Source organism: Erinaceus europaeus, chromosome 12, assembly GCF_950295315.1.
Source record: "Erinaceus europaeus chromosome 12, mEriEur2.1, whole genome shotgun sequence".
In the NCBI taxonomy this organism is placed as follows: domain Eukaryota; kingdom Metazoa; phylum Chordata; class Mammalia; order Eulipotyphla; family Erinaceidae; genus Erinaceus; species Erinaceus europaeus.
In genome coordinates this window covers 98,878,238-98,890,400 of record NC_080173.1, presented here as the reverse complement: position 1 = coordinate 98,890,400, position 12,163 = coordinate 98,878,238, and the positions used below count along the sequence as shown (strand labels likewise).

General features: G+C 48.7%; 1 protein-coding gene across 19 annotated transcripts in view; it reads right to left on the bottom strand.

Annotated features, from left to right (window-relative positions):
- The window catches only part of MAP4 (microtubule associated protein 4), a 142,446-nt gene that overhangs the window by 9,793 nt on the left and 120,490 nt on the right, over positions 1-12,163 (bottom strand). For 10 of the 19 annotated variants that reach the window (XM_060204766.1, XM_060204765.1, XM_060204773.1 and 7 more), the window contains 5 exons: positions 10,185-10,368; positions 8,316-8,375; positions 7,907-8,202; positions 6,480-6,593; positions 3,930-4,022 (listed from right to left, as the gene is read on the bottom strand). In XM_060204766.1, coding sequence (XP_060060749.1) covers positions 3,930-4,022; positions 6,480-6,593; positions 7,907-8,202; positions 8,316-8,375; positions 10,185-10,368 — 747 coding nt within the window. The remainder of the gene's footprint in view (positions 1-3,929; positions 4,023-6,479; positions 6,594-7,906; positions 8,203-8,315; positions 8,376-10,184; positions 10,369-12,163) is intronic. The other 9 variants (XM_060204771.1, XM_060204769.1, XM_060204775.1 and 6 more) reach the window with 3 other exon arrangements.

Below are 12,163 nucleotides of genomic sequence, written 5' to 3'. Positions count from 1 at the left end.
CGCATTCTGGTACATGCAGTACTGAGGGTCCAACTAAAAAGCTCAAGTACTGCTCTACCAGTCAAGCCAACTCTCTAGTCATGCAAAAAACTTCATGCTTGAAACTTCAAGGTCATAAGCTCAATGTCTAGCACCAACATAAGCCAGAGCTGAGCAGTGCTCTAGACACACACACAGACACACAGACACACAGACAGACACACACACACACACACACACACACACACACACACGGGCTGGAGAGCCACTCTCTTGTGAGTCTCTCTCTCTCTGTATAATGAAGACGCTAGAGAGAGAAGAAGGAAAAGGAAAGGAAGGGAAGACAGTATAATGATCATGCAGAGACTCTCATGCCTGAGGCTCTGAGGTCTCAGATTTAACCCTACACAACACCAGAAAAGGAAGGAAGGAAGGGGCAGTTGCGCGGTAGCGCAGTAGGTTGAGCGCACGTGGCGCAAAGCGCAAACCGGCGTAAGGATCCCCCGGCTCCCACCTGCAGGGGGGTCGCTTCCCAGGCGGTGAAGCAGGTCTGCAGGTGTCTGTCTTTCTCTCCCCCTCCTCTCTCCATTGCTCTCTGTCCTATCTAACACTGACATCAGTAACAACAACAATAAAAAAGGGCAACAAAAAGGAAAAAAAAAAAGAGGCCGGGCGGTGGCGCACCTGGTTGAGCGCACACATTACAGTGCGCAAGGCCCCAGATTCAAGCCCCCGGTCCCCACCTGCAGGGGGAAAGCTTCATGAGTGATGAAGCAGGGCTGCAGGGGTCTCTCTCTCTCTCCCTTTACCTCTTTATCTCCCTCTCCCCTCTCATTTCTCTCTGTTCCTATCCAATAATAAATAGAAAAAAATATTTTAAAAAGAAAGATAGGGAGGCTGGTGGTGGCACACCGGGTTGAGCCGGGGTAGATAGTTTAATGGTTATGCAAAGAGACTCTCTCATACCTGAGGCTCTTTAAGTTCCAGGTTCAATCCCCCATAGCAACATAAACCAGAGCTGAGCACTACTCTGGTAAATAAGCATAACAGTACATAAATAACCATTTGTTGAGTAGCTAGGGAGGTGGCCTGGTGTTAAGAGCTGCTGCTTTGCGTATGCATCAGCCCCAGGCCTGTGCACACCACCCAATAACAGCTCTGCTCCGGCTCACACTTAGAGGCAAAAACAAACTTTAAGGAGCTTAACTGTGCCCCTCACTTGCCAGGGTCCGCTGGCTAAAAGATCCTGGCATGGAGAGCACTGACCTGCAACTACCTTGCCTTTGGTCCCTCCTGGTCACTGGCCGGCACTCAGTGCCTGGCCTGTGAGAGCTAGGCACTTGGTCTCTAGCCTTGAAGGTAAGACTCTCATCCTTCAAAAACTGGTGAAGCCCCCAGTCAGCAGAAGCCATGCTCCTCAGCGTTCTCTGTGGCGCGGCTAAGTAGGGTCCCGCTGGCCAGTGCCACCCTTTGCATCTATTGCAGCTGCCAACAACACTGACAACTGGCCCAGCTCCCCTCACTAGGTGAGGTGGAACTAAAAGTTGGTGCAAAACTCTAAAGTAGGGCCGACTGTGAAAGTAGCCACTGCGTTCCTTTTTGTTATTCTCCTGACTGTGTGTGAACGCGGCATGCTCTGGGTCCTTCTTGTCATTCTGACTGTGTGTGAACGCGGCATGCTCTGGGTCCTTCTTGTCATTCTGACTGTGTGTGAACGCGGCATGCTCTGGGTCTTTCTTGTCATTCTCCTGACTGTGTGTGAACGCGGCATGCTCTGGGTCCTTCTTGTCATTCTGACTGTGTGTGAACGCGGCATGCTCTAGGTCCTTCTTGTCATTCTCCTGACTGTGTGTGAACGCGGCATGCTCTGGGTCCTTTGCAAACTTCCCGTTTGAGAATTACTACGTAGAGGGCTGGCTTCAGGGTTTTCTTTAATAGCCTTCGTTAAGTAGTACGGCATTAATTTTTGCCTTCTTTTGTTTTTACCAGGGCACTGCTCAACTCTGGCGTATGGCGGTGCCAGGGATTGGACCTGGAACCTTGGAACCTCAGACATGAAAGTCACTTTGCGTAATTCTCTCTGTCCTATCCAACAGCAACAGCAACAACAACCAACAAGGGCAACAAGAGGGAAAAAATAGCCTCCAGGAGCAGTGGATTTGAAGTGCAGGCACCAAGCCCCAGTGATAACCCTGGAGGCAAAAAAAAAAAAAAAAATTCCCTCCACAAGTGCAGGTGGGAGCTTGAACCTGGGTCTTTGCACGTGGTAATGTGTGTGCTTAGTAAGACAGACCACTGACCACCTGCCTAATAATTCTTGCCTGAAGTCACATGTAGCTTTAGGAAGACCGCACTGAGTGGTGGGTCAATGGTTATAATCGGAGCTTTTCTACACTGCACAACATATATAGACAGCTTTGTCACTCACACATATGACATGTATGACCTCAGATTCTGTTCACCTTCTATTTATATCCAAAATAAAACCTACCTTTAAATCAAGGTGGAAAGTGCCACCTGTTTACACTCAGGCAAACAACCCAAGAGGAAAAGCTAGCATCATTGCCTCCCTGGTTCCCTCACAGGCTGGATGCTTGTCACCTTGTCAGATACCACTGCTGAGAGAATCACCCTATAGCTGACTCCAGACCAGGCTGGCTACCAAAAGTGGCCATCTGAGTGCAAACGATGTAGTTTCTGCCCGTGCTAGGAAAGGCCACTAGTGAAGGGGTGACTAGAAAGAGGTGAAGTGAGGAGCCATGTGGGCGCTGGGGCTGCAGTCCTCACAGCAGGACCGGGGGGGGGGGCGGGGGGGGGCGGTGGTGGCAGGATCAGTGGAGTTTATAGTCTAGTTCAGAGTCAGGTGAAAGCAATGTGAATGAACCTGAAAGATAGCAGGTGAGGGTGCAGGAAGAGGACTAGGGAGACAGCATATGGTTATGCAGGTTATACTTTCATGCCTGAAGCGCCGAGGCCCCAGGTTCAATCCTCAGCCCCACCATAAACCAAAGCTGAGCAGTGCTCTGGGGGGGAAAATCGAGAAGGCAGGGCAGAGGCTATAGGGGAATGGCTCTATACAGTCCCCGGAGCACACGGATCTCCTCTTACCCACAGGTCACTGCACATGATAAACTCCAGGGATGGCAAAAACAGCAGGCTGAGGAAAAGAGCTGTCTGGATGGGAGAGGGAAGGGTGCAGGGCGAGAAGGAGATGGGCCTAAAAGGAAAAGGAACTAGAAAAAAAATTTTAAAAAGGTGGAGGAAAGCAGAGAGGAAAGAGTGTGGGGAGGGTGGGAGAGAGAAAAAAGAACAGCAGAGAGGATCAGAAAGAAAATGAATGACAAAGAAAAAAGGAAAGGGGGCCAGGGGGAGGTGCACCTGGCTGAGTGCACAGGCAGCGAGCCTCAAGGACCAGGGTTCCCACTCCTGGCCCCACCTGTAGGAGGAGCCATGAAGCAATGCTGTAGGTATCTCTCTCTCTCTCTCTCCCTCTCTACTTGCCCCTCCCTCTCAACTTCTCTTTGTCAAAAAGAAAAGCAGAGAATGAAGGAGGGGATGGCAATCTTCCTGGTCCCATAATAAGCAAAGTTTCAGGACTGGGCTGACTGCGGCACTGAGTACAGACAGCGGCCTGTGGCCGAGGTGTCTGCTGACAAGCAGCAAGACTGCTCTGACCGCACCCTCGCCCATTCACAAGTGGGAGAGAGCCCAGGACTCCCACCCACAGAGGGAAAAAGATGCCAAATGAGAAGCCCTGGTTGTTTTAGGGCTTCCCCACAAACACCTGGTCTAGGTGTAACTGAGCATCGAGTCTCACCTCATGCCATTACACTGTTTCATGAGAAACCCTGGGCCAGGCTGCCATGCTGTCTCCATGGACAGGTGGCCCTTCCCCACTGTGCCCCACAGCGGGCTGTCTCAGACGTCAGCTGTCCATGGTGTATACTTACATTACCACCTCCAGGGACATGCTTAATATTGTCCTTGGAACCACACTTGGACTGAATATGGCTGTAGCTCACTTTTTTGGAGACTATCTGGACCTGGAGTGTTAAAGAACAGGAAAAAAAAAACAAAACAAAATAAACAAACAAACAAACACAAAGGGAGAGGGCTGGTTAGAGCTGACACAGGGTGAACAGTGAGTCCACACATGACCACAATGACTAACAGAATACTGTCAAATCTTGGCCCCCACCTTCGGCAGAACAGCTGCGGAAAAGTCCAGGGGAGGGACTTGAAGGGACAGGAGAGGGATGAAGACATAAACAACACTGGACAGAAACAGATGGCGCAGAAGAGCTACATGGTCGTCGTCACTGCGCCTTGGGGGCTGTCTCGTGGCTTGGATGACCACCCAGCGGCCTGAACCTGGACCCTGACCTCCCCCCAAGACCTGGGGCGCAATGTCCTGTGGCTCTTTCCACTGCAGGCGCCCTGCTTAGCTTGACCAGACCTCACTAGGGGCACTTCCCTCAGATGTGGGTCCTCTAATTACTGCAGCCAGACGCACCCTGGGAAGCAAAGACTGTTCACCAAGGCACCGAGCAGCTGGCCCACAGGGTAGTTCTGACACGAACAGGAAGGAAAGGACAGTGAGGAATAAAAAAGCAAATTGATCAGAGGCTGCCGCATCTGCCATGCAGAGTCTTGGACACCAGGGGGAGCACAGCCCACGGTTTCAGTGGCTTCCGTCTTTCACAGGTAGAACACTGACCTCAGGGCACCCCACAGTATCGGCAAGGATTAGGTCCAGGATAAAAGCTCTTCTTCAGTCTTTCAGATGCCCAGATACATGTCCTGCTCTCTACGCAAAGACTACAGGTTTTATGCAGGGTGGAAATGATGCCCAATTTGGGGGCCATCAGCACCTTTGGACTGTGTAAAATGGCCCTCCCAAAAGAGAACGGAGTCATACGGAAGTGCAGACACTGAAATCCGGAACAAGGAATTTTTTAGACTTTTTCAAGAAAGAATAGTTACCAGCTGTGTTCGGTCTTTGTGTCCTGTGTTTCACAATGAAGTATCCCAAAATGAAGAATTCTCCACAAAGAAACCTACCCTGACAAACTCCAACTCACATACCTCACCATTTTTGCCTTCTTTACAATTTCAGTGATGAACAGTCAACCCTGGTATGAATCAGAGACTGTAAAGACTTCTAGGAATCAACCTGAAGTCACAGTGCAGTCTTCACCAGATAAATTTCTTTCTTTTTTTTAAAATTAAAAAAATTTGTTTATTCCCTTTTGGTGCCCTTGTTGTTTTATTGTTGTTGTTCTTGACGTCGTCGTTGTTGGATAGGACAGAGAGAAATGGAGAGAGATGGGGAAGACGGGAAGAGAAAGACAGACACCTGCAGACCTGCTTCACCGCTTGTGAAACGACTCCCCTGCAGGTGGGAAGCCGGGGGCTTGAACCGGGATCCTTATGCCGGTCCTTGCGCTTTGTGCCACCTGCGTTTAACCCGCTGTGCTACTATCTGACTCCCACCAGATAAATTTCTTTCTTTTTTTTTTTTTTTTCCTCCTCCAGGGTTATTGCTGGGCTCGGTGCCTGCACCATGAATCCACCGCTCCTGGAGGCCATTCCCCCCCCCCCCCTTTTGTTGCCCTTGTAGCTTCGTTGTGGCTATTATTATTGCCCTTGTTGACGCAATTCACTGTTGGATAGGACAGAGAGAAATGGAGAGAGGAGGGGAAGACAGAGAAGGGGAGAGAAAGATAGACACCTGCAGACCTGCTTCACCGCTTGTGAAGCGACTCCCCTGCAGGTGGGGAGCCGGGGGCTCGAACCGGGATCCTTACGCCGGTCCCTGCGCTTTGCGCCACATGCGCTTAACCCACTGCGCCACCGCCCGACCCCCTCCAGATAAATTTCTTTGGTTGACCCTGCTTCTCTGGTAGCCTGCCAGCCAGAGGCCACCTTCCTGTGACAGAGAAGGTAAGAAGGTTACTTCTCCAAACAGGATGGGCCTAGTTATAGAACATGGAGGCAAAGGAAGGTATCTAGAATTTCAGCTTCTCTTTGTCTTCCAGTTAGAAATCAGCAATCTAACTTTTAGCTAAGCAGTACTTGGGAACAAGGAAAAATGGAGTTATCTTCATACCTCCAGCTCAAGAGGAACTTTTTGAGCTCAACCTAAGCGCAGACAATTTGGAATTCCAGAAGATAACTCCTACCAAGCCTGGCACTGTGTGTGTGTTACAAAGGCTTCAGAATAAGGACGTATGAAGGAAGAGACCGGAAGATTTTGACCTACGTTATGCAGCTAAATAAATATTCCCTGAAGGGCAAAAGGGCTTCCAGCTCCATTGATCTTCAGGGCGAGTCTAAAAAAGCTTCTGAGGGCCCAGTCATCCAACACAAAGGAGAGAAAATGGTAGGGAGAAGCGGAAACTAGTGAAGAATAGGAACAAGTAGGAGGAAACTGACTCAGACTAGAAGAAATGCTTGACCATCCTTTACCTTCAGGAGGCAAAGGTCTGAACAGAACTCACTTTCCCAGCAGGTGATTTCTGCGCGCTGGAGTTTAGGCCGGCTGTTTTAGGGGCTGCATTAGGTTCAGGCTTTCGAGTTGTGGCAGCTGCCTCTGTTTTTTTCTCTACCTTGGCCTGGATGGAGATAAAGGGAGGGCAAAATTCAAACAAGGAAAAGAAGAGCCCCGGTTCCATCAAGGGAAGGCCAAGGGGACATGAATCCTGGTGAGGCCACCAGGCAGAAGCAGGTAACCTTGCTCCTAGGAACAAGCACCAATTTCTCAGGTTGACCAAGCAGAGGAGAGGAGTTGCAAGCCCAAACCTTGAGACATAGGAAGAGATCAAGAAATCATTCACAAGAAAAGATAGGAAAGAGGGCTAAGAAAACCAAACCAGGGATTCTCTTCTGAGGGCATGTTGGGGTGAATGTCTACTACTCAAATGTTCTGACACACCCCCAAGCAAGCAGCCTGGGTCGAGGGAGCCACTGCTGAGGACTGGAAGCGTCACAGCCGTCACCAGGAAGGAACAGACAGTAATTTCACCACCAGATAGGGCCATTCAATTTTCTGCACGCTTTACAGCTCAGAGCCCATGAGGAGCACAGAAAGGTGGAGATGGGCGTTAGTGTGGCAGCTGCAGAGACTGGCTGGTTAAGCCAGAGCTACACATGCTCTCCTCAGGAAGGTCCTCACTGCTGACTAAGCCCAGCTTGTCTTCCAACAGTCCCCGCTGTAGAGCCTCTTCCTTCAGTCGTCTAATATCCGGGCTGAAGAAGTAGCCCCCCATAAGTGGACTGGTGCTGGCTGGTTAAGGCCTCGATGCCACTGAAGGAGATGCAATAGCTCAATTCTTCAGAGACCTGAACACTTTCTTTCAGATGGCCTCTGTCCACACCTTTTCTTTCTTTCTCTTAATATTTTTTGAAGATTTTATTTATTTATTTATTAATGAGAAAGATAGGAGGAGAGAGAAAGAACCAGACATCACTCTGGTATTTGTGCTACCAGAGATCGAATTCAGGACCTCATGCTTGAGAGTTTAGTGCTTTATCCACTGCGCCACTGTCCACACCTTTTCCACACATCAAGTCCCCAAGGTTTCTAGCAGCTCATTCTGGACGGATGCAACAGGAAACCCTTTCGAGTCAAGCACAGCGACCTGCATGTAGTAGCTACTGCAGTGTTTAGGAAAGTCAGCGGCTTACAGCAGCAAGCCATGCTGGCCACAAGAGGACGCCTTGCTCTTTTTCAGCACTGCTAGAATCAGAGCACAGGCTGAAATTCATTGACATCAAATCTGAATTCCTGATTGTCCCCCCTTCCCGCCCCCCGTTTTTGGGTCCTTTGATTGGTGTGAGTGCCCGGGTATACCTGTGGCAGTGGCTAGATGTGGCAGCGGGGGAAGCAGGAGGCAAGCATGCAGAAAACCCAAGATCCATGACCTACCCGGCCTCCTCCGGGCTGATGTTTGATGTTTTCTGTAGAGCCAACCTTTGAGCGGACGTTCTTCAGATCAGGGGCAGAAGTATTGGTACTTGGGCGGCTTGGCCTAGGGGCAGAGGAACTGGACTTGGCTGAAATGGGCTTCTTTTCTACGGAAGGAGTCACAGAGGATGACCGGGGAGGCATCGGTGTGGGTTTGGGTCGGCTGGGAGCAACTCCTGCTGGGACAGTGGCCCCCGGGACAGTAGTGCTTTTCTTCACAGAACTGGCGGATGTGTTCTTTGCGCGACTCAAGTCAGCTGCAATTGTAGAAGACAGCACAAGAGTTTAGGGAGAGCAGAGGGAACTTTGGAGCCAAGGAAGAAGTGGAGGCTTGAATTAGGGCTCCACAAGGTGCAGGATGGGGCATCACCTGGCGTAGACTTTGTAGCCATCTTCCTGATGTCTGCAGGCTTCCCCTCAGTCTTGACGGCTGCACAGACACAGACACTTCTTAACAGTGCTGATCCAATCGCGCCTCAGTCATTAACCCACCCCACAATTACTGAATGTCCCTGTGAGTCAGGGATGGCACCAATCCTGGGAACAGTGACGCAAAGTAGGCAGCCATGTAAACACATGACATGGCCTGACAAGAGCAGCCAGTCCAGGGCAAGCACTGCATTTCAGCCCTCCCCCCAATGTATATGAAAAATACAGGGAAACGCAGACAGGAGACAAGAGCATCATCTTATGCAGTGCTGGGGAACAAACCTAGGGTCTCACACATATAAGCTACCTCCCCCGTTCCAGCATTTGATTTTTTCTTACAGTTTTGGAATGACTTTCAGAATGGTTATCAATACATGTGCATGGGACTGAATGACTTATGCCTTATCAGCTATGCATGTGACACAATATGCTATTTGCTGTGTTATCACTAGGAAAGGAGTAATATATTCTCCTTTAAAAATATTTTTATAGGGTGGGGGTAGATAGTATAATGGTTATGCAAAGAGACCCTCATGCCTGAGGCTCCAGAGTCCCAGGTTCTATCCCCTGCACCTCTGTAAAGCAGAGCTGAGCAGTGCTCTGGAGAAAAAGAACAAAAAGAAAAAAAAAATTTTTTTTAAATATTTATTTTCCCTTTTGTTGCCCTTGTTGTTTTTTGTTGTTGTTGTAGTATTGTTGTTGTTACTGATGTCGTCGTTGTTGGACAGGACAGAGAGAAATGGAGAGAGGAGGGGAAGATGGGGGTAGGGGGAGGGAAGAAAGACACCTGCAGACCTGCTTCACTGCTTGTGAAGCAACTTCCCTGCAGGTGGGGAGCCGGGGGCTGAAACCGGGATCATTATGCCGGTCCTTGTGCTTTGCACCACATGTGCTTAACCCGCTGCGCTACCGTCCGACTCCCCAAAAATTTTTACTTACTTATTATTGGATAGAGACAGAGAGAAAGTGAGAGAGGAGAGTAGATAGGGAGGGAAAGAGAGAAATACTTGTAGTCCGGCTTCACTGCTTGTGAAGATACGCTCTTGCAGGTGGGGACCAGGGAGCTTAAACATGGCTCCTTGCACTGTAATGTGTGCACTCAAGCAGGTGTGCCATCACCCGGTCCCAGGGATGATATGTATTTGTAAATATTTATTTATTCCCTTTTGTTTCCCTTGTTTTATTGTTGTAGTTATTATTGATGTCATTGCTGTTGGATAGGACAGAGAGAAATGGAGAGAGGAGGGGAAGACAGAGAGGGAGAGAGAAAGACAGACACCTGCAGACCTGCTTCACAACTTGTGAAGTGACTCCCCTGCAGGTGGGGAGCTGGGAGCTCGAACTGGGATCCTTATGCCGGTCCTTGGACTCTCAAAACATAAGGTCCCAAGTTCAATTTGCAACATCATATTCACCAGACTGATGCTCTAGTCCTCTCTTTATAGGAAATCAAAAATAAACAAATATATTTCTCTGAATATTCATACCTTCTAACCTTATATGGAGATAAAAATTGCCACTTTTTCAAGATATATATATATATATATATTCCCCCCCCCCCCCAGAACATTATTCAGCTCTGGTTTATGATGGGGAATTGAACCTTGGACTTTGGAACCACAGGCATGCGTGTTTCTGTATGACCACTATGCTATCTACTACCCCACCTCCTTGTCACTTTTCAATGTAGCCAGTTAAGCACTGGTGTACCGACAGCAATTCTGTGCGTTGGAGGAGTGACATGTGAGGTGAATCAAGGTCCCATTCTACTCCCACTGATTTCCCACTGAGGGTGGGGTGTAATACACACCAGAGGGCCTCTTAGTCACTGTTGTCGTGGGGCTCCGGCTGCTTGGCCCAGTCGAGGCAAGATTGGTAGCTGCTGTGGCTTTTGGGACAGTTTGGATGCTCTTGGAGCCAGGTCGAGTGGTCGGGGCAGAGGCTGGTTTGGAGGGTGATACCCGCTTCTCAGAAGTTTTTGCCTCTGTAGTAGGCTGGCAAGAGGAAAAACTAGAGTGAGATCTGCAGGTGAGCTATAGTCAAAGGATGGTTCTTTTTTTTATTATTATATTTAAAAAAATATTTATTTATTCCCTTTTGTTGCCCTTGTTTTATTGTAGTTATTGTTGTTATTGATGTCATTGTTGTTGGATAGGACAGACAGAAATAGAGAGAGGAGGGGAAGGCAGAGGTGGGGAGAGAAAGATAGACACCCGCAGACCTGCTTCACCGCTTGTGAAGCAACTCCCCTGCAGGTGGGGAGCCGGGGGCTCGAACTGGGATCCTTACGCTAGTCCTTGCGCTTTGCGCCACATGTGCTTAACCTGCTGCACTACCGCCCGACTCCCCCCCAAAGGATGGTTCAATGGAAACATACTTCCAGAAAGCATGGATAGACAGGTGGGCTGAAGCAGACAGTGACAGTAAATACATAGCTGCTCTAAGATCAAAGCCCTTCAGAAATGTGAGAAACTAGTCAAGTGTCGTGTGGCTTAGGGAGAAAAACTACCTCAGTGCAACCTGGGAGAGAAAGAGTGAGCGGTCCTGAGAAAGTACAGGACAGCACTAATGGTGCCACTCAGGATCCACAGCACTAGACACTAATGTATTGACTCGACCAGAGACTGAATACATAAGCACATACACAAAACATTAATTTGTTTGTAAACGTCAGTCATTCATGGGGCTGGGTGGTGCACATTACCATGCTCAAGGACCCAGGTTCAAGCCCCTGCCTCCCGCCCCTGGCTCCCACCATTACAAACAGTTAAGCAGTGCTGCAAGCGTCTCTTTTTCTTCCTCAACCTCTACTTCACCCTCTCCTCTCTATTTCTCTTTTTTCTATCAAGTAAAAAGAAAAAAAAAAAAAAAAAAAGAGTCCTTTTTTTTTTTTTTGGCTAAGATGTACCCACTGTAACTGACTAGGATATGGACTGCAGGTGAGTCAGCGAGGTCAGAGCTGAACTCCAGGGCCACCACAGTCTGTTTTTGGACAAATCAGTGAATCTTCCTGATCTTTACTTTCTCATATGGTTAAAGGAGGTTGAAACAGAATTTCTAAGGGTCAGAGAAAGTGAATAAATAATAAAAGATGAAAGTAGCTGAGAACATAGAGACAATGCTAAAGAAAGGTTCGACCGCTGGAGGGGATGAGAAACAGACTTCACTGCCACGACTGAGCTGAAAAGGGGCAAGAGGAGACAGATGCACACTCTGAGTCCCTCTACTTCCTTTTCTTTCTTGATTTTATTTATTAATGAGAAAGATAGGAGGAGAGAGAGAAAGAACCAGGTATCACTCTAGTACATGTGCTACCAGGTATTGAACTCGGGACCTCATGCCTGAGAGTCCAAGGCCTTATCCACTGTGCTGCCTCCTGGACCACACTCTAGTTCCTTTTCCATCAAGGCTGGGCTTCATGTACTGAGAAAAGGGGATTTAGCTTAGTCTCTAGAGGGACAGGGGATGAGCATACTATTTAAAAAAAAGTGTTACTAACGAGAAAGGGAGAAATACGAGAAAGAGACAGAACCTCTGGAATGTCAATCTTATACCTGCAACGTTGGGGACCGAACTTGGGACCCCATGCTAGAGATTTCCACACTTTATTCACTGTACCACCTCCTGGGCTGCAGCTGTACTAATTTGATCAGCAAATGTACTATTGTCATACGAGAGCGAGAGCGTAAGCCACCTAGCTCTTTTCTTGTGGAGCTGGGAAGGGTGTGTTGCATTTGCAAAAATCTCACCACTCCTGGGCTGGTTTTTAATTCCGAGAGAGATACCACA